The sequence below is a fragment of the Epargyreus clarus genome, unplaced genomic scaffold (assembly GCF_041222505.1).
Source record: "Epargyreus clarus isolate Ecla_fem2 unplaced genomic scaffold, WU_Ecla_fem_2.2 ptg000015l, whole genome shotgun sequence".
NCBI lineage: Eukaryota > Metazoa > Arthropoda > Insecta > Lepidoptera > Hesperiidae > Epargyreus > Epargyreus clarus.
In genome coordinates, this window is record NW_027332223.1 from 9,709,234 (window position 1) to 9,731,036 (window position 21,803).

The 21,803-nt window shown below is 34.7% G+C and overlaps 3 protein-coding genes across 3 annotated transcripts in view; 2 read left to right on the top strand and 1 right to left on the bottom strand.

Annotated features, from left to right (window-relative positions):
- Window positions 1-21,715, top strand: part of Dnaaf6 (dynein axonemal assembly factor 6) — a 299,460-nt gene extending 277,745 nt beyond the window's left edge. The window contains exons 2-4 of the mRNA XM_073080598.1: window positions 19,557-19,744; window positions 20,459-20,667; window positions 20,844-21,715. Coding sequence (XP_072936699.1) covers window positions 19,651-19,744; window positions 20,459-20,667; window positions 20,844-21,101 — 561 coding nt within the window. The 5' untranslated portion in view covers window positions 19,557-19,650 and the 3' untranslated portion in view covers window positions 21,102-21,715. The remainder of the gene's footprint in view (window positions 1-19,556; window positions 19,745-20,458; window positions 20,668-20,843) is intronic.
- LOC140747935 (uncharacterized) lies at window positions 6,152-16,561 on the bottom strand. The gene is made up of 4 exons (XM_073080589.1): window positions 15,690-16,561; window positions 13,338-13,511; window positions 12,102-12,284; window positions 6,152-11,674 (listed from the first exon to the last, which is right to left on the bottom strand). The coding sequence occupies exons 1-4, from the start codon at window positions 16,323-16,325 to the stop codon at window positions 11,168-11,170; spliced, it is 1,500 nt and encodes a 499-aa protein (XP_072936690.1). The 5' UTR covers window positions 16,326-16,561; the 3' UTR covers window positions 6,152-11,167.
- On the top strand, window positions 17,339-19,043 carry Rpn3 (regulatory particle non-ATPase 3). The gene has a single exon (XM_073080590.1). It carries the CDS (start codon window positions 17,448-17,450, stop codon window positions 18,933-18,935), a length of 1,488 nt encoding a protein of 495 aa, XP_072936691.1. The 5' UTR covers window positions 17,339-17,447; the 3' UTR covers window positions 18,936-19,043.
- Window positions 21,716-21,803: the final 88 nt, after the last annotated feature.

Here is a 21,803-nt window from a genome sequence, read left to right on the forward strand (position 1 = left end):
AGTAAACAAAATTATAACTTTCTAGCAAGCAATTAAGAAATGAATATTTACCGTTATCGAGTTTTATTATGATAAAATATACGAAAGATGTGTTTCGAATCTACTTGCTATAAAATGTAAAAAGTAAAGAAAATACCACCATTAGGTACCAGATAGTTTGAAACTAAACATAATGATGAGAAAAGCACACAAAACATACCTAAGTAGGTACATACTTACATACGTTTAAAAACTACAGTGCAAAAAGAAAATCATAAATCTTGATTGCACTTGAACACTGTTAGGACTAAAGATTCTGAGATAGCCTCTTTTTACTTTTTAGACTGTTCTAGGGTTTAACTACGTGATCCGACGTCGCCGTGTTCTTTTTGCAGGCTCTGGCGGCCTTACATGTATACCAGTAAGCCTGACGAAGGTTTTACGTGTCGTTTCAGAAGCCTATGTTACGTCCAAAATGGGATTTAATTAGACAAGAAAAATACCTTTTTCTTTGAATAATTAAATACAAAGAGGATGTGTCTTTTTAGACTTAATTAGGTACGCACTCGTACAATTAAATAATTAAAGTATTATAAGTGGTTCAGTAAAGATACTTGTGAAAATTATATTATGACGGGACAAAATACAATATGCCCGCTGAATATTCTTTGGTAAAATTTGAGCTTTTATACGTACGTTTTCTTGGAAAAATAATTATTCATTATCCTGAAATTATGTTTTTGTTGTACCGAAATAAAAAGTTCCAAGGTACTTGTAACCGTGATTATAACATTTCTAGACTTATTGTTAGTAAAACTTAGTTTTCAGGGTTCCGTACCCATTTATTCTGACTTAACCTTACATAAACATTGGGAAACAAACATTTCACAACAGACAACATACTAAGAGCGGTACGTAGTATTCGGTTCTATTACCAATATTATCTCAGAACGTCTATCCGTATGTCCGTTGAAAGGCAATCTTAAAAAGGACCTCGTAAAAACTAGGTATTCGGTATTAAAAAAAATCCCACGTCCGATCCGACTCTGTGCTGACAGCGATATTGCAGAACTCTTAAAGAATTGCCGATTTTCTTTGCCCAGGTAAACAGAGTATGTAGAGAATTCCTTAGAAATAATATAGGTACGTTTTATATATACTTTTGATTGTTTTGCGAGATTATTTGTAATATTTTGGTACTTATTCAATATGGTACGGTCTAATGTATCATAATAATTTAAATAATCAACAAAACAACTCTATTTTTCTCGTTATTGTAACATTAATTTGAGTATTAACTAACATTATGTAAAAGTTTTTCCTACTAATGAGCACTTTTTCAGGAAAATTTATTTCATAAATCTGTACGTAGATACCCCACATTATACGAGCATACCTACTCGTATCAACTGTTTTCTTTTTTGTAGTACATACGGGGACGTTTGTCATTGGTGTCATGGATTCAAAAACAAAAACACTTGACGGTATAGATACACCCAGACCCAGAAGAAATTGCTAAATTCTTAGCAGATCTAGATTTCCCCCTCGTCTGAGAATCGAAGCAGAGTGTTTAGTACAGACGGTTAAAATTACTATCATGCCAAACGGGTCGCTTTGTCACTGAAACCACAAGGACCGAATCTACATATTTTGTGCCTGACTGTACAATACAAATGTTTATCAAAGGAGACCTGTTGTTAGTTATTATAGCTTACCTACAACAACCTATAAATCTGGGTATTTATGTGAACACGAACATACTACTGTAAGCCCACACAATGTTCTTGTGTCAACATAACCACAGACTCGACCGAGTGTACCTTGTCAAGTTTTTAGTAATAAATGGCTACCGTTGTACCTATATACGTGACCAAATACAATCGAGTGAGGTTAAATGTGTAGGATGAAATGTGGATTGTAGAAAATGTACTTAGCTTTTGTAGGCATTATTATCACATGACATGGGCTTACAAAGACGAGAGTAAGTTTATTATATAAATGCTTACGTACATATTAACGCACCTGCGCTACATAGGTAGGTATTATGGCAATAGTAAAAACTTTTTTATGCAATTAAACAACAAGATAGCTTGATGTCCATTTGATATTAAATAGTAAGTAGTACACCTACCAAACCTATAATATAAATGTCCCGTAACATTGATTCAGCCTCTATAAAATATGACCTGAAAAACAGACAAAAAATGCGTGTTAGTATTCAGCTAGTAGGTACCTAATGTGGAAGTGAAAGACACCAATTTAGTTACGTGTGTAGGTATATTAAACCGGACTCTTCCGTACTCTCGCCGTGATTATTTTTAATCTACAAAATCTCAATTTATTAAACGATATCAATACGTGAGGTCTAAATTAAAAGCCCTGCATTACGACAGCGCGGAAATTATAGCCATGACGGTTATTGCCAATTACGTGAATCATTTAAATTACAAAGATAAAATATGTCTTTTACCTACTAGTAGGCAGGCCTTGGTTGACTTTTATATAATGTAGGTAGAAGTAGCAGCTTGCTTTTAGGTGGACTAAGTGCAAGTCGCAACTGCCGCCCATAGATATCTGTTATTAACATATTAACCTTAAACAATACTGGAGTCCTACCAGAGATTATTTCCTACTTGACGACTTTATTGGAATACCTACATCGTACCTCTCCCTTACTATACCCTTCAAAGCAACATTTAATGGTGTTGTTATAAAGTAGTCGCCGGTTGTACCCTTTGTGTCGAACTATTAACAGACCCATCACATTCAATACTTGCCTATAAAATACTATTTACGTGATATAAATAATAATATATACTTATACGTGAATCATTTAAATTACAAAGATAAAATATGTCTTTTACCTACTAGTAGGCAGGCCTTGGTTGACTTTTATATAATGTAGGTAGAAGTAGCAGCTTGCTTTTAGGTGAACTAAGTGCAAGTCGCAACTGCCGCCCATAGACGTCTGTAATTAACCTTAAACAATACTGGAGTCCTACCAGAGATTCTTTCCTACTTGACGACTGTATTGGAATACCTCGTACCTCTCCCTTACTATACGGTGTTGTTATAAAGTAGTCGCCGGTTGTACCTTTTGTGTCGAACTATTAACAGACCCATCACATTCAATACTTGCCTATAAAATACTATTTCTAAATAGAATTCAATTTCATTTACTATATTTAGGGCCGCACCACGGGACGGTATCCCGATTATAAATCATTTTACATTCGAGACATTTTTTTTACAAAGCTACTGGGAGTCGTTTCAATTTCATTTGTTCATTGGTGTTTCAGTAAAACGATCTCACCTACTCTTAGTATTTATAGCTATTTGCTTTGTGAAAACCCACGAAAAGTTTTATTAAAATGTCCAAATAGGTGAATTATTCTACGTAAGGTTATTGATTTTATTGCATAACTTAATATCTTTAAGCCATAGATTAGTACTTTAGGCCCTTAAATAGGTATGGTATAAGTTCGAGGATGTCTAACCCACTTATTTTTGTTTTAATGGTTTTATTTTTGCTTATAGGTACCATTAATTTAGTGAAATGGACGATTGATTAAGATATTTTGGCTCGTATGCAGATTTCTTCGCGATGTCTACCTTCACAGTTAAAATTGTTTTATAATACGCACATAACTGAAAATTGGTGGTGCGGATTCAAAGTGCGCCTGGGATTCAAACCTTGGATTCCTCGATTGAGTGATCGTGTTTTATTTTAACTACTAAACTACAACTGTTATTGAGCTTAGATATGAAAAAAGTGCATTGCAGAAACGCCGAACAAATATACCCATAAACTCGATTTTAAGTAGGTAGGTACTAGGCAAATTCATGTTGTTTGCCAGTACCACTAAAACATAAAACAAAAATAAATACGTACTTATTCCCTTTAATCGCGTAGAAACGAAAGTACCTACTTACCCTGCTGGGTAGGGGCAGTAAAATCTCTAAACACCCTGTTTTATGCTTCTTTTAAGTCCAACCCCAAGACTTGAATAAAGGCAATTAGAAGCATTTATCAAATAGTCTGGACCATTCAGAGATTTAATTAAATTTTTAATTTGAGCCTTAGCCGCGTGTGGCTCGGCACAGACGAAACCTTCCAACTATTAAATTAAATTTAGGTAAGGCTTTTACAAGATAAAGATAAGTACCTACTTGAAGTGTTTTTCTCGTAGTTCCAAGAAAGATCCACACATCTTATTATTGAGGGACCAGATACAGATACAGAAGAATATACCAAAGTATATAGGTACCTAATTATCTGTCTCAAATAAGACTCATGACTAAACAAAAATTAAAACTGTACCTAAGTCTGAATTAGGCAAGTATAATTATCAATATAACATAGGTAGGTACAATAATTACACATTAGTACAACAAGTAGGTACATTAAAGGTACGTAGGTACGTACCTACTACCTACAACAAACTTTGATAATTTAAGTGAATACATTTTAACTACCCTAAATAGAATCTGAATCTAATGAAATTAATGTAAATATTTTTTAAACCTGAAATATCTTTCAAAGCTTTCTAAATTTTACGACCGAGCCAATTTGAATAAAAACACGATTCAAATAAATAAATATCTTAACATCGCAGCATTCTAACGCCTTTCTACTTATCATTTTAATAGAAATACTTACATATAATACCTATAGCTTCTTAAAACGTACCTACCTAGGCACGTTTTCTATAACACAGTGTACGGTCAACGGCAAAAGTAGATGATCAAAATCGGACATTCAATACAAATACAATTTTTCATTTCTTAGTTTTGACGCTAAATAAGTTTAGAGATCTTGTGTATATGAATGATCATCGATATTGGGCGGCAGTACTATTAGTTAATATTTGATACACTTGACAATCTCGTGCTTTAGAAACACTTCACCGCCACACTATTTTGACGCAAATTACGATCATTAGTATTGAATGTCCGATTTTGATCATCTTCTTTTGCCGTTGACTGTACGTGGTATCTTTTTTTTTTTTGTTCACGAGTTTTTTTTTTGTAAACCTTCCAAAGGGACCCGATGCCTTGGGAGCAACACAGGGTTATGTGGGACTCTTACCGCACTAAAACCCCCCCGGTGGCCGTCCTCAGCACTGCGTAGTACGTGGTATCTAGATACTAAGTAATGGGTAAGTGATGGGTAGGTACCTATATAAATATTTGTTTCCAAAGTATCCTATTGATTATGTTACCTAATTACAAAACGTAGGTACCTGTTACCTACTTACAAAATTATGAAAATAACTAAGCTTTGTAATACCACATCTTAATCAACGAGATAAGGATTAGAATGTAGCTAAAGAGCGTTCAAAATTTTAAGCATTTATCCAAACCTTAAGTTTCATCAACAGTTAAGTTAATAACTTAGTACTTATCTTCAATTCCATATTTCAAGCTTTAAGAATAAATATTTTATTAGCAAAAGCTTTCAAAACTCAACCAACCACCAATTAAACGAAATGGGAATCTGGAAGTCTATAAAGCTGTAGACAAATAGAATATCTTTTGCTCATATTTTAGTACGTGCCCTATAACTTGGAGTAAAGTTTGATTTAAACACAAAGTTTCTATCTCTCCGGCAAACTAAAGAAAACTCCCTTTAGATTCTAACTAGGTAGGTACTTTAGTTACCCTTGTTGTCAACATAAAAGTAGGGACGTATCGATTTTAAAAGTAGGTCTTACTTGATGATCTTGGAGAAATAAAGTTATGAAAGATTAAACAGAGACGTTATTTAAACCTTTTGAAATGACAAAACTACTCACATTACTGTAAGTTACACTGTTACTAAGTATTTCAATAATATACCGAAGTATGTTGTTTTCGCCTTTTAAGATTTAGTAAGACATAGATTTAGATAACTTATTCGTAGTTCTTTAAGAGTTTGGGAGATAGACTATTAGACGTTGCTATTTGTTTTAATTTGTTTATTATTACTCAAGGGTACATTTAGAAGGTGGATGATAAAAGATACAGTCAAACAGGCGAGTTTGAGGAGATCCCTACTGTATTCGATTAAAACAATCCTGCTTATTTTCAAAGTCCTACTAATAGTAATAGGAGGTAGGTATTTTAATGGTAGTATGTTTAACCATAAAAGTAAGTATTAAAGATCGGGCATAAGGATAAATTAAAAACTGAATGCAGATTTTGGTCGTTTATTTTTCAGGAAGCAAACGATTCACAGCATTGGTGGGATACAAAGGTCTTACAACACTGGGCTGAATAATTTTATCTCCTGAAATGCTGAACTTTTATTAGTAGACAATTACAACAGCGTAATACATAAGTACCCAAATATAAAAACGTGGGAAAACAACGTTATAAATACAATTGCTGCAGGGCAGTAGTATAATTTATTTAGTAAAGCGAGTACTCTTGCATTTTATTAACTACACACCTTACTAAATCACATGTCTAATTATGTCAAAAATTATTTATCACATTTATAACATTCTGTACAAAGTAAAAAAATATTTTCATACTTTCACTAGTACAAAATAAAGCTGCATATGGTTGCAACAATCGTTTAATATTCTATTCATTATGCCTTCACAAAGGAAACAAACATTTAAACTAAATTAGCTGTTTAACATGTACTTATCGCATGCTCTGGGAGTAATTCAACAAAAACTATTCAACGAATAAACATTACACTGTAAAGAAATCGAAACGATATGCAGTTAGTAACACTAGTTCGTCCCGCGGCGCCTCTCGCGCTCGCGGGCCTACAGAGATATACTTATACAGATACAATTGTTAAGATATTCTCTCTATGTTTAATCTTTATTTTAACTTGTTTTAAATATCATAATAAAATTGTTAAGATATAAATAACACAATAATTACGTTATGTGGACATACAACCTTCATAAGGAGTGATAATATTTTATTGTATATTACAGTAACAGTCCCTCGCAATTTGCTATCTTTGCTAGGATTTGCTATAATTGGTATCTTTGCTAGGATTTGTTTTCGAGGCAAAGAGTTTATTGTTTTATATAATTTTACTAGTGACTGCTGGACAGTATTAAAATACTAGCAACTTTAATATTACTATATAAAATTATTTTATTTACACGACGCTATAAATTTTTGAGTCTATACAACTGGAAATATTACGCCTATGACCGTTGTACAAATGTGGATATTTATAATTTACTTACAAATGAAATCAAATGCATGAGTGCAAAGTAAAACATATAACCGACAGAATAATTTATGTGATCAACATATTCAATCGGACGAGACTAAACCTAGCACCCACCTATGCGCGTGACTCATTTGTTTCAATTAAAAAAATATAATTATGCAAAAAACAATTATACAACCCTTCTAATTTGAACTGTTCTCAAACACGGGGACATTAAAAATGCAAAAATTGTGATTTGTGACAGTGATCATAGAGAAACAATCAATTACCGCTATACGGGACACTCAAATTATTACAAAGTAATTTACAAATATACTTCAATCTCTAAATATCAACTAATTATATAAACTGCACTATTTACAAAATATGATCACGCTACGCGACGCGTCATCTCTCTTACACGTTTGTAAATATTTACAATGACTATGTATAAAAACTAATTTCATTAATTTAAAGAGCATTGCATTCTTATGAGCTTGATCAAAGTAATCCCTTGTTCAATATATAAAATGATTTGTTACACACATAAACTGGTATGCGTTCAGTCATGTTGGGTGATAATTTATACATTTTAATGACAGATATTAATATTCTTCTTAACGATTGAACAAACAGTCCTTAATATACAAGTTGAGTTATCGGCACACAAAGTGTCAATGTACATGACATAATGTTAAGTTCATCAGTCTTATTCGTATCGAGAGAACGAGATTGATAGGACTAAACAAAATTGTATCTACATTAACGCCAATTACATTAACGCAGGCAGATTGTAAATGTTAAAATGACCACGAAAGTCTTGATATAATTAAAATGAAGCTAGCGATCAGTCTTGTCTAATATACATTCCAGTGTCCAATTCTTTAGCACAATCCGATTTTGAACTGTATATTGAATAGTTTAGAAGTCATACGACTCTGTTATAACATACAAATGCGTTTCAAATTCACTGTTTCATACACTGATATGAGAGTAACACGGAAGTATGAGAAATTAGAGAATTCCAAGTGATACATGAAACATTTCCTTATTAAAAGCACATGTTCAAACAGCAGCAGATATTGTCCACAAAACTTTACGTAAGTATAAAAAAATATATTGTGTATTGAATTTTATCAGTTATTTTTTCATTATCCTAGTGGCAAGAACACATTTTAAATAAATGTAACCATAGTTATTGTCTATATTTATATTTGTCTTCTAACGGTAGTACAAAGAACATACATAATACATATATTTTAATAAAAATAACAAGGAGTATGGCGTCCACGTGATGTTTAGTCACTACCGGCCTTGCAGATCTGTATCTAACGGTAAAAATAGTAATAAGTTCTTCATGAAGTAGATAAAAAATAAGATAATAAAACCCGAGGGCTAAAATGTATATAACAAGCATTAATTTCCCTACAGTCTATAATAACCCGATCACGTCTCAATTTTCACAGAGACCTCTAATATTTGCGACTGAACATTAAACGTAATAAGCTGAATGATATTGCTAATCGTCGTAAACCCTAAAAGGCAGGTAGCATTATAATTTTTCTAACAATTAAAATTACAAATAAGTTACATCAAAACACTAACAAAAGTAGCTATCTAAATTTACTAAGCTATATAAACATTTTTGAACAAGCTTATACATATTTTAAATTCCTATGATTTTATTTTTCCTATATTTTTTTATTTTTCCTGCTTTTCCCTGAACCTACTTATTTCTATCGTTATTTGTAACATTCCTCTGTTCTTGAAAATCTTGCTTATAGTTATGGCACCCGCATTTCATAATCAATTATTTAAGATAAATACAAATAGTAATTGTTTACGGTACACGCTAACGGAATCCATAGACTATATTAGGTATAAATATATTTTGTACTTATTAGTTTTTTTGGATTTTGTTATTTTAATCAATGAATATTACAAACATCTTACAATTTAAGAAATAACTTACACCTACAAATTAAAAAGAAATCCAATTTAGTGACAACACAACCACTTTGCGACAATTTTAATTACCATCATAAAAATGTTTTGAAATAAGACCTTTGAATAAATTGATTAAATATTTTAGGTACTATACAGCATTACTTGATACTAGCTAAGTATTATACATTGTTTTATAAAGGCCATCTAGTTACCTAACTGTAATGAATATATCCTACACAAACATCGACTTTGTACCTTTAAGGAATACCCATTTGGCCCCAGTTAAAGTTCCTTTTCGCTGTGGAATAATTAATACCGTACTTCTAGTCCCTGAGAATCTACAACAATGATAGCAGAAAACGCTAACAAATGGAACACTTTATAAGGCAGTAAGCGTTCAATTATGTGATATAATGTGTTGCTTCCGTCCGTCTTCATTTATAAATAATTTAACAATATACGACCGTGACATTTGCACAATTCAACCTCACGCGACGGCCAGATGTCTCGGCAGCCAATTGCAATATCAATCTGAAGCTTCTAAAAACAGTCAACGAATATATTTTATACTTATAAAACAAAGTATATGAACAAATAATAGAACTTTAATCTCAGATCCAATTCCATGATCTGTATGTTTATCTGATTTTTATTCGATCTATTTTATTGCAATTATGAAATATGCAATGAAACACTTCCACGCACAAAAATAAATAATAATATGATTTAGAGGTCTATCTGTCGCCGATCTGTGTCATAGAGAGCTAAGCTCTTCTCGTCTCTCGTCTTTTAATATTGTTATATTTAATTGTCTTATATATGAATATAATGAATGTTGAAAGCAGCTGAACATGTTTTTACTAGGTTTACACGATTCGATAAAATTTACGACAAATGTCACTTTCTACTGCGAAAATATGAAAGGCCCTTCGTCAAAAATAAAATGACTCACAGAGTGCATGCTGACATTAAGTAATAAAGAATCTTTAGCAAACGATGTACATTTAGTGGTTTAATAAATACAATCATAGATGTCGATTTCTTACAATAATTTTACAACCAAAGGATCATTTGGTTACTTACAAATGTGAAAAATGTTACATTTAATCCACTGCAAAATATAATTAAGCTGCGTCTTATATTGGAGACCCAATAATTTCATCAATTTATTAAAATACAAACAAAAAAACACTGAAACTTCGGGGCTTAAATTAAAAAGAAAATCAACATCTTGCATATGCACGCACAGTGCCATTTCGGTCCTATTTTTATTATCATTATAGTGATATGTTTTGTAATTTTGTTAAAACATGAACTGTAGGCATACCTGCTGCTGTCATAGTACATAAAACAATGGAATTCTCTATAGTTTCTAAATTATTCCTAAAACCATCAACTTTAGTAAAGTAATGGCACTTTCAATTTTTTTTAAATTTATTTTAGGTTTCTTTTGTTCGTCCATTTAAAAAGCTATCCATTCTATTAAGTAAGCTTTTAAACTTCGTAATACAGATCGTAAATACAGATTCTATAACACTGAGAATAAATAACGAAAGATAATATATGAATGTCCGGTTTTACGGTTATAAACATTGCGCGAAATAGAAAGTGAAATTACATAATACGTTTTGTCAGTGGATTTATGTATATCGGAAAGTGAAATGGAATGTGACCGCGGGAAGTCCTCAATTGAAAGTGCAATTACTAAAATCATCGATTTAGCTTTCGCTACCCTTTTTATAGTTAGTCATATAAACTCACGTAAGATTAACATCATATAACTATTAAATATTTTGATCTAAGATCAAAAATATGTGTCAAATTGAAGATTATTGCGAAGAGTTCCAAATGCGCTGCGCACCGAACATCAAATTGATTTTGACAACACGTTAGCCTGATACTTTGGTACTACTGATCGAACAAGGATATAACGGCGTCCGGCGCGTCTCGGATACGCACCGAACGGCCCGATCGCTGAGGGTTCCTTCCGGAGAATCCGAACGCCCGGCGAGAGTTCCGGGCGTCCCGAAGGCTGTCCATCTGCCCGCCGGCGCGACCGTGCGCTCGGCGTCGCCGGGCCTACTTCTCCGTCGGCTCGGGCGGAGCGCCGCCGAAGTCCAGCTGGTAGCCGCCCGCGCGCGTCATCTCCTCCATGCTCGGCTCCTTGCACTCGTGCCCCGCGTGGCCCGCCGCGCCGCAGTTCCAGCAGGAGAGCTTCGGCGGCGCGTACAGCACGGGCACGAAGCCGGGGTAGGGCGCGGCGGCGGCGTACGGCGGCGGCTCGCCGTTGGCGAAGGGCGGCGGCGGGGGACGGTAGGCGGGCGGCGGCGTGGGGTATGCGTAGGGTCGCGCGTAGGGCAGGAAGGGCAGCGGCGGCGGCGCGGAGGGCGCGGCGCGGCGCGCGGCCGGCGCGGGCGTGTCGGGCGGCGACGACGCCGCGCTCGAGCCGCTGTCCGACGACGACCGCGCGGGCGGGCAGTACGCGCCCGCTCTTCTCCGCACGCCATTCAATTTCTCTAGTGATCGATAGTGCTGATGAACTGCGTTTAATTCGCGTAGCCTCTCTTCACCGATGTTGTGTCGAATCTGTGAATACAAAGCACGCTGGTTGGTAGGGTACAAGAAATAATGTGACAATAATCATTTCAGGGCTATATCTATAAAGATATTATAAAGTCTTATTTTTTATGTTATCAGCATAGATTAGTAAAGATTACTCACTCCTAACAAGAAAATGTAACCAGTTTTGACAATTGAAATTGTCACTGTCATCTATTTTCGTGTTTAAAAATATTAAAAAAAATAGTTTTTAGATAATTTACGAAGGAAACGATATTTCTCCGCACTTTTTCGTCTATCTTGTCTTTTTGCACCACTTAACTGCACATGTCGGCATTGTTCCGCGTGAATTATACCATAACAGCCATTAAATCGCTGACAGAATAGTCAGCCGTTTAAACCATTTAATGACTTCCTTCAAATATCCATACTTATCAGGTATAGAATGGCGTACCTCTGCAACAGTAAGGTTTTCGAAGTTGGCGGCGAGGTGCGGCAGCGGCGGGTCGGCGGCGGGCGGCGGCGAGCGCTCGCGCGACACGCGGCGGCGCGCGCGCGGCGACGCGGCGCGGCTGTCGCCCGGCGATGACACCAGCGGCGACACCGCACCCGCGCTGCTCGTCTGATAGTTTATTACCTACAATATTGTGTACAAAAGGCCATGTCATCATAATACATATCTTCATAGTCGTAGAACCAAGACAAATTTGAAAAAAATACGAAATTCACTTTTTATCATATTTGGATAACAAATTGTCCAAATATTATTAATGCATTACAGAAAAAAATCTATGTATTTTATTTTTAAAATTAATCAGTCGGTATAACAACGGATTTGAGTTGCGCTCATAGTTTGTGAATAACTTGAAATGGCTGCCCTGTAAAGTTTGGTATTTGTTACATCCGACTTTGTTCTACGACTATGATATGACGATATCATTATAACAAATAGTTATTCATAATTGAGGCTATTAGAACCAGAGTAGCCTAAGTACGAAAAACGATTTACAATATGGAGAAAAGTAAGAGTATAATCCACTCTGAAGTTGTTTGCGAGGAGGTGTAGTCATACAATTTACTATGGCGACGCGATTCATTTCAATATTGCGAGCGGACTAGTAGTTTTACGAGGTCTATACAACATTTTTAAATTCCGAAAATACAGATAGGTAAAAAATCATTAAAATGCAGTTAGGCTACTCTGGTTCTAGCAGCCTCAATTTAATTGTAACAATGTGGATGACTTCTTTTTTATTACAACTGTAGCTACTAGTGACCCACCGAAAGGAGAGCTAAGCCGATTTTTTGGACGAAACTTCAGTAAGTCACTAGTGCTCGCAATACTGCATTTCGTGATTTGAAGGGCGAATTAGTACGTCAGACACAAACATATCCATATCTTTATGATTGGCTTCAAATTCCTGACCTATTTGAACATATTTAAATGTACATGGGCTATGTATTAACATAAAATGAACACCTTACTCACTTGTCTATAAGGTACATAAAAATGTTATCATGTTTCAATGTCTAAAAATCTTGATCCAATTATGAATTAATAAACATACACAAAAATAAGAAATCATTTCTTATCACGAAATTACGCGTTTGATAATTACACAATAATCTTGATAAAAGTAATGTGTTCTATTATGTACATAGCTAATAAATAACAGAAATGATTATGCACCTCTATTGGTTGATTGAGTGGTGAGACAAGGATGTTGGCTGGCCATGCATGTTGTCCAATATATTCTCCTATGTTGTACTGTGGTATAGGCAAACCGGGGGGTGGGTGAGGCACTTCTAAAATTGGCAACACTGGTGGGGAACTTAGCTCTGTAACTGTTTCTGTGTTTGGAGGCTGAAACACAAAGAGCACATAACATAACCAAATGGAACACTTTATATATCTATACTGATATTTTCTTTTGCATATAAAGGTACACACACTTAATAATATTAATTAAAGAAATATTGCCTACCTTTATAACAAACAACACAAATACATTAGCATAGTTTCCTGTACCACTTCCTGTCCATAAACAATCATTTATTTATTTATGTTCTATAATTACACAGTAATATGATAATATCTCATTCACATTACATTTTCATTGAACTACATCAAAATGGTTCTACTTGTATTTAAAACATTAAACAAAAGGAGATACCATCTTTATACAAGGTGAAGGTGGTAGAACCCTTTGTGGTACATTAACGGTAGTGTTAAGTGCTGTGTTCTGGTTCGAAGGGTGTGGTAAGGGAGACATATTTTTCCGAGTCTTCCAGCTTGGTCCTAAGCGGTAGCAGCGCACCTGTGGCCGACCTCATTTAGGAATATCTAATGCTATCTGGGGTTGATTACAGATTTCCATGGGCAGCAGTAGCCACTTACCACCAGGTGGACTGCATGCTCGTCTGCTACTCCTATACTATAAAAAAAACACATAATTGTATGCAAGTCCTTCAAAGTTTATATCAAATAAAATGTATATCATATAAAATATTCTTTAATAAGAAGTACTGTGATCACTTGCAATGTAACACATCTCAGTTGATCTTTGAACCATATGATAACTTTAAATACATGATGCTTACATATTACTTTATTATTTTAAACTTACCATGGATAAGAAAATAATCACAGAAAGATTGTTATAAGGTTATAACTAAAATAGTTTGTGACTTAAATACTAATTTCATTAAGATACAAAAATTACTCCATGATCTTTCCTATCTTTTTAAACTTGTTAAAATACATTTTGTTCAATTGTAATTGTATAGTGCTTATGACGGTTACATCCTGTTTATTGGTATTTTTAAGTGCAAAGCAATGTTTAATGCACTTATTAGATACAACCCTTTCCTGGAAACCTTACTGTTTCACATTAGATATATCCCCTTGAGGGTAGAATTGATCAAAATCCTTTCTTAGCGGATGCCTACGTCATAACATCTACCTGCATGTTAAAATTTCAGCCCGATCCGTCCAGTGGTTTGGGCTGTGCGTTGATAGATCACTATGTCAGTCAGTCACCTTTGAGTTATATATATTTAGATAATAACATAATTACTATAGTTATTTTTACCGGACATATTAATTTTAATGTAATTAAACATTTTTATAATGATCCATACAATAGCAAGGGACCCTACATGCAAAATGAATTATTAATGAATATACCAGCGATAGCCTAATAGTTTCATACTCTGGAGGAATGACCTCAAATCCAAGGCTCATAAGTATAACAGTAATTTATGGCAATGATTCAAATATCTAAGTTTCCGAAACTGTTTTTAGAATTTATTTATGGAAAGAATAGGTCAATAGCTAGAAAACAAAAGTAAATTTTTAGTCAAACATAAGAAATATTGAATTGAAGCAAGACAGGATAAACACATCCCTTATAAGTAAATACATATTCAAAATGAATTTGTTCATTTGAAATGAGCATAGAATGTGACTATCGCTGACATATGAAGACTAAATGAAAATAATTGAAATTATATGATAAAATAAATGATGCATTTATTATCTGCATGACTTTTTATTATGAATCAAAACATGCAAATGTTTCGAAAATAGATTAACTGATTATGTTACATATTGTTTGGTAATGATAGATAATTACTGATCTTGTTTATATTATTATGTTGCATTATCTTGTAACCACAATATTATTTTTTGGAAGAAAACATTACAACAAAAAGGTGAAGCATCCCAAATCTGCTATTTATATTGTAATAAAACATTTTTGCATACATAATATATTGAACACAACTAACATTTAATTACTTTTTTAGTACATTTATGTTACATCAAATTCATGGGGTCTGTATAACTGCATTGATCACACAAGACTCACATAATATATGGAGTATACCAATGAATGAAGTTGAGGAATGGCAAAATTACACAGTAAACAAACATCCATTACTCTTATATGCCCAAACTAACATGCACATGCTAGCATATATTCGCATAGATCAAATCTCTATAGATGATTACCATGAAATGATTGATGAGCATGACACTGACCTGTACCCCCGCTGTCTTAACGAACACGATACCCGGTGGTGGTCCCAAGCTTGGCAAATTAGGCGGTGGAACAGACAAATTGGGGGTGATACTAGATTGAGTATGACATCCACTCACGGGCGCTAAGTTCATATGCTCTTGCTGTTCTTGGTACTGAATCCTCTGGTCCTCTATTTTTAATTTCTCTAATATTTCACCAAAATGAGACTTCTGATCGAACGTAAAGGCTGGGTGGTGCAAGGCCATAGTGTAGAGTAACAGAATCTCCTCTAGAAGGTCGCCATACAAACCCTTGAGTAAACCACTCTGCTCCAAACTGACCATAGCATTGTAGAGTGTAGTGGCACAAGCAAAGTTACACGAGCGCAAAAGAGATACGTATAAGGCCATTTTCCGTCGCGTTCTCGGATCTGTATTCGCCCCTCCGATGTCTGCAGCTAGGTCTGTGGGGTTGTTGGCTCTCAGTTCAGCACCACGCAACTCTTGGAAGTCTCGCTTACCGAGTTCCTCAAGGTACGTGCCAATAAACCGAAGTTCGAATGGCAAGCACATGTTTAACAAGGTACACATTGCGTCTATGCGTTTATAGCTTTCCAATTCTTTAAACCATGATACCACGTCCTCTTTGCAAACCATTTCCAGAACACATTGAAATTTTATGAAAAGAATCAACCGGTCCCCTGCAGCTACGGCGCCTCCAAACCTTACGATTTTTGGCACACACTACTTCTGTGATAGTCGGATGGTGGTAATCCTGATATTTTCAATAGTAACATTAGTAATTAAACTTTTTAATGCTTTTTATCTCTATTTCCCAGTACAGTATATTGGTTAAGCAACTACGAGCAATGCTAGTAGTTTTGTCTTGTCTATACTCTATGGAATGGGAAGGCAGTGGCAAAAAACTTGTAACCATAAACATATTTTATGCAATAGACAAAACAAAAAAGATGCGTTTGTCTTATTATAGCCTATATTTTAACAAATATAGATTATACACTTCAAATGTCAATTCGATTTAATGCAATATTATACTCAAATGATTATATGAAACAGGCTTTAAAAAATACTTATAAAATAGTTAACTATTATCAAAATATTGAGTTAATACTCAAATTAGTATTAACTCAATATTGAAAATATCACATAATTTACCCGACATATAGAAAGGAGCTAGGTCAACGGACGGTGTGCAAATAATTTTTTTAGCTTTTAAAGAATAAAAAAATACATTTTTTATCTGTATTATAAAGATTTTAAGCATGGGATTTCTTAATTTATTTTGACCTAAATTGATCATAGTAGTAGAAACGAGGAAACAGATGGATATTTTTTTTAATAATTCAATGTACAACCTATGGAGAGGCTAATCAAAGTAATTTATGAAAAAGTACGGTTTGTTTTATATTATTAGCGCTGATCTTATATTCCTTACATAATCTATAATTTAATTTTAACAGATAATAAAAGGTTCAGAATAGACTTTAAAGCTATATCGTTAAATAAAGAAAGTAATATTATTTAAATCAATTATTTAATTATTTGCAATGATGTGCATACATCTTTGATATTTTTCGTAATATATAATTTTTATTCATAATTTTGTTCTGATTAGTACTATCCGAACGAACGTACTCCTCGTTGGTTGTCGTTGTTACTCGGCATATTTTTGACATTTGATGTTGATTTGGTTTTCTCAATTGAATATAATAGAAATTGAAGTTAGTGTGCCGTTTATACAATATAAATTATTGTAAAATGGCTCAAACTTTTCAAGATGTTGAAATGAAAAACGTGGACAGCCCAGCAGCAGCCAGTGATGTGGAAACGACGGAAGTAAAGAAAGACGCTGATGTGGTAACTGTTCAAGATTTGAGGGAGCATGTCAGGCAAATCGATAAAGCAGTTTCATCTAAGGAACCCAGGTTTGCTATGCGAGTCCTTAGATCGCTTCCGAATACGCGGAGGAGACTAAACGGGAACGTCCTCCGAGCTATTATTAATCAGCTGTATCCAGCTAATGCGGACAAAGAAACTATTCTCGCGCTAGTAGAAAGCCCGCTGCCAGGTGCAGTGGAAATAGAGCCGCCTCGTTCGAGAAGTGCTCCGAAGACTCCAGTGCCCGAAGTTGATGTTTACATTCATCTTTTGGTTCTTTTGCGCTTATTAGACACTAACAAACTAGAAGAAGCCACCGAGTGTTCCCAGCAGCTTATGAATAAAGTAACTGCTCAGAACCGCAGAACTTTGGACTTGATGGCAGCTAAGTGCTACTTCTATCACTCAAGAGTTTATGAACTGACCAATAAGTTGGACCTCATAAGAGGATTATTACATGCCCGTTTGAGAACATCCACCCTTCGCAATGACTTTGAAGGCCAGGCTGTTTTGATCAACTGTCTATTGCGAAACTACTTACACTATTCTTTGTATGATCAAGCTGACAAATTAGTCAGTAAGTCAGTTTTCCCAGAAAATGCAAGTAACAATGAGTGGGCAAGATTCTTATACTACCTTGGTAGGATAAAGGCTGCTCGGCTCGAGTACAGTGATGCCCACAAACACTTAGTTCAAGCTCTGAGGAAGGCTCCACAGACTGCTGCAGTTGGTTTCCGTCAAACTGTACAAAAATTGGCCATTGTTGTGGAACTTTTGTTGGGTGACATCCCTGAACGTGCTATATTCAGGCAAGCTCAGCTGCGGAAGGCTCTGGCTCCCTATTTCCAACTTACTCAAGCAGTAAGGCTTGGTAATTTGCAGAGATTTGGGGAAGTGTTGGAGAATTTCGGACCTCAATTCCGTACTGACCATACTTTTACTTTGATCCTGCGGCTTAGACAGAACGTGATTAAGACAGCTATCCGTTCTATTGGTTTGTCCTATTCACGTATATCACCTAAGGATATCGCAAGAAAATTAGGCTTAGATTCCGCTGAAGATGCTGAGTTTATAGTGGCAAAGGCTATCCGAGATGGAGTCATTGAAGCTACAATTGATCCGGAGAAGGGATACATGAGCAACAAGGAGAGCTCTGACTTATATTGTACAAGGGAACCACAATTGGCTTTCCATCAGAGAATATCTTTCTGTCTGGAGCTTCACAATCAGAGTGTGAAGGCTATGAGATACCCTCCCAAGTCTTATGGCAAGGAGCTTGAAAGTGCTGAGGAGCGTAGAGAGAGAGAACAACAGGACCTCGAGCTTGCCAAGGAGATGGCTGAAGAGGATGATGATGGCTTCCCTTAAATATTAACTGTACTTCTATTTACAACTACATTTACAATTATATTTTGTTTGTGTCACATGAAACATTTTCTTAGAAATAAATACTAATAACTACAAATTTGCTTTGAATACTAATGTTTTATTTCTTTGCAACTTTCATATCCTCAAAAATCTTGACATAATGTCCATTGTATACAATTTGCTTACAATCTAGAAAATATGCTCATGTTGTTAAAAGTTCATCATTAAATCACGGGACTCATATAACATTTATATGATGTACCTACCTATTCAAAAGGAAAGTACTGTATTTCTACAAAAATAATATTTACTCTTAGATAAACCTACAATTTTATATGCTGAGGAACTGCTGAATACAGATAATAATTTATAACAATGTAAATGTGGAGGCTATAAAAAGCCTCCTAAAGAATAACTTTAAGAAAGGTATTATATATAATACACTAGTTTATATCTAAAAAAATATAAGTAGTATAATGAAGTGGCTATAGTAGGTGTATTTAGACTTTTATGCATTTTTATATAGTGTGTCTATAAAATGTATAATCTATAAGGTTCACATAGGTAACTAAGCAACGAAAAAGCTTTTTATAGCTATTGTTGCATATTGCGTTAAACGTAAATTGTCTTAAAAATAGTTCACTTAAGTTATCAATTACCTATTATTAGTATTCGAATTATTTATACGCATAATTCACATTTCATATCTTTCAAAATGGAGTTACCTGTAGGTACTATGGAAAAGCTGGCGGAGCTTTTGAGAGAACCTGAACCAGAGGTTTTACAAGGGGACGATCTTCCTACTACAGGTAAAAACTTTTTACTGTAATTATTTTTTTATAATATACCTATTACCTACGTTTAATAGCTACTCACATGAATATGAACCCTCATGAAATATAGGGGTTCTGAAAGCTTTTATACAACTTGATGTTTGTTATAAAAGTAACAAATAAAAAGAAAAGAACGGGAACAAATAGAAAGGGAATCCTAAATTCGAATTACCTAACGGTAAGATACCTTACATCGGGAGAGATGTAAGCGCCTAAGGCTAACTACATATACGACAACCATCGTACTCCGCTGGTTTAATTATCTAAGTACCTACTCCTCAGGCTCAGGCAATGCATGTAGAACGCATTACATTCGTTATTTTTACGTATAGGTGTTGTATCTACCTAAAATATGAATTTGTTGTAAATGACCATGAATTGTGAAGTGCCATCAAGACCAATGGTCGTTTAAATAAGTCCTTGACCACTACCATAAATTTTAATTTAGAGCACAACTGCGCAAACACTTGATAAGGCCATAAATATGGTGCTACAAAAATGTAACCAAGAATATTTTTTGATTAAAATACTCTGTAGTGATTCGATTGAGTTTTTAGAAATAAGCGTGACAGTATAGCGTGGTATTTAGGTATGCATCAGTGGGTATACCGCTTAAAGTAAAAAATAAATATATTACAAAGAAAAGTACGTATTATCTTCCTATGTCTAATTAGCATCTTCTCTTAACAGGATACGAAATAACATCACTTAAGGACAGAGTAAAGTCGGCGGAATTGGATTCCAAGGATACTCCAAAGACGATCGAAGAATATGAACAACGAGAAGCAGAGGAGGCGGAAAAGTTGGGACAAGCTGGTGCCGGTGTCCTAGATCGGAAAACTCCTGACTATACAATGAATTATCAACAAGCTGTAACTGCAGAAGATGTCTTTCTACAAGTAAGTTATATAGGTATGGGTAGGTACTTACTTACTAGCCACATCGCTGTATCAAATACCTTCAAATGTAGGTATATCTATTGCAAATACAACCTCAATAGCCCTAGTATAAGTTTTAAATTAAATTATTAGATGGTTATCTATTTAGGTACATAATATTTATAAAATTTTTACAGATTGGCCCTAAAACACCATCTTCAGCGAGCTGCGAAAACCTAGTCGTAAAGATAAAAATGCCCGGAGATAAGAAGGAAAACGTCGACCTCTCAGTTGACACTCGCAGTATTACAATAAACTCGCCCCAATATTATTTGAAACTACCACTTCCTCATGAAATCAACCCTGACACGTCTAAAGCTAACTGGGATTCTTCTCAAGAAACTTTAGTCCTTACTTTGAAATTGGATCGAGAATTTGATTTTGTTAATTTCTAATCTGTTCTAAAATGTTCTCAATGTAAAATCTCTATTATTTTATTCTAGTAAAGCCGTGGACTTAGATTTTTTCGCTAAGTGAAGCAGTTTTTGAGCAATTCATAATCAATGTTCTAATTTCGTCGATCAAGGGATATCAAAATTCTTCGCAGAATTCTATAATGGATATTGCCCGGCATTTCATATTTAAGTTTTAAAATTTCTCTTAAATACCAATCTATATTAAGTATTCGTATTTAGATTTGTGTCTACTTTCAAATGTACCTACGGTAATTGGGTTGGTAACTATTGGTGGGTAGGTACGGGTAGATAGGTAGTCTACAATAAAATAGCAATTTATTTGGTTCATGCGCACATTATTTAAATGTCGTTTCTTTCCTTTAATGAGAATTGATATCTGAAACTCGCTAATTCATCGCTGGGTTGATGTGCCTAATAACTAATCGTCCCACATATTGAAAGTAATCACGACCGAAGCGGCGCCAAGGCGTCAATTTGTAACGCACATCATATCAATGTGTTTAATTAAATGAATAGCGTGAGAATACTACTTGTAATGCCATATTCTTTGTATTTAACGCACGTATTTTAATAAACGATTTACATACAAGTTACCGTAATGTATTTTTTGTAGTGTCTATCGACGTGCCTGTCAGTATCGATGTGTTTAGGTTTCATACTCCGGTTTCCATAGCTCTGAGA

Bases quoted from the DNA above. Each gene is read 5' to 3' on its own strand.
- Rpn3 (XM_073080590.1), top strand. From the start codon at position 17,448: ATGGCTCAAACTTTTCAAGATGTTGAAATGAAAAACGTGGACAGCCCA.
- LOC140747935 (XM_073080589.1), bottom strand. From the start codon at position 16,325: ATGGTTTGCAAAGAGGACGTGGTATCATGGTTTAAAGAATTGGAAAGC. The intron at 13,512-15,689 runs GTCAGTGTCATG...TTTGTGTTTCAG, and splicing joins TTAAGACAGCGGGGGTACAG to CCTCCAAACACAGAAACAGT. The intron at 12,285-13,337 runs GTGCATAATCAT...ACAATATTGTAG, and splicing joins CACTCAATCAACCAATAGAG to GTAATAAACTATCAGACGAG.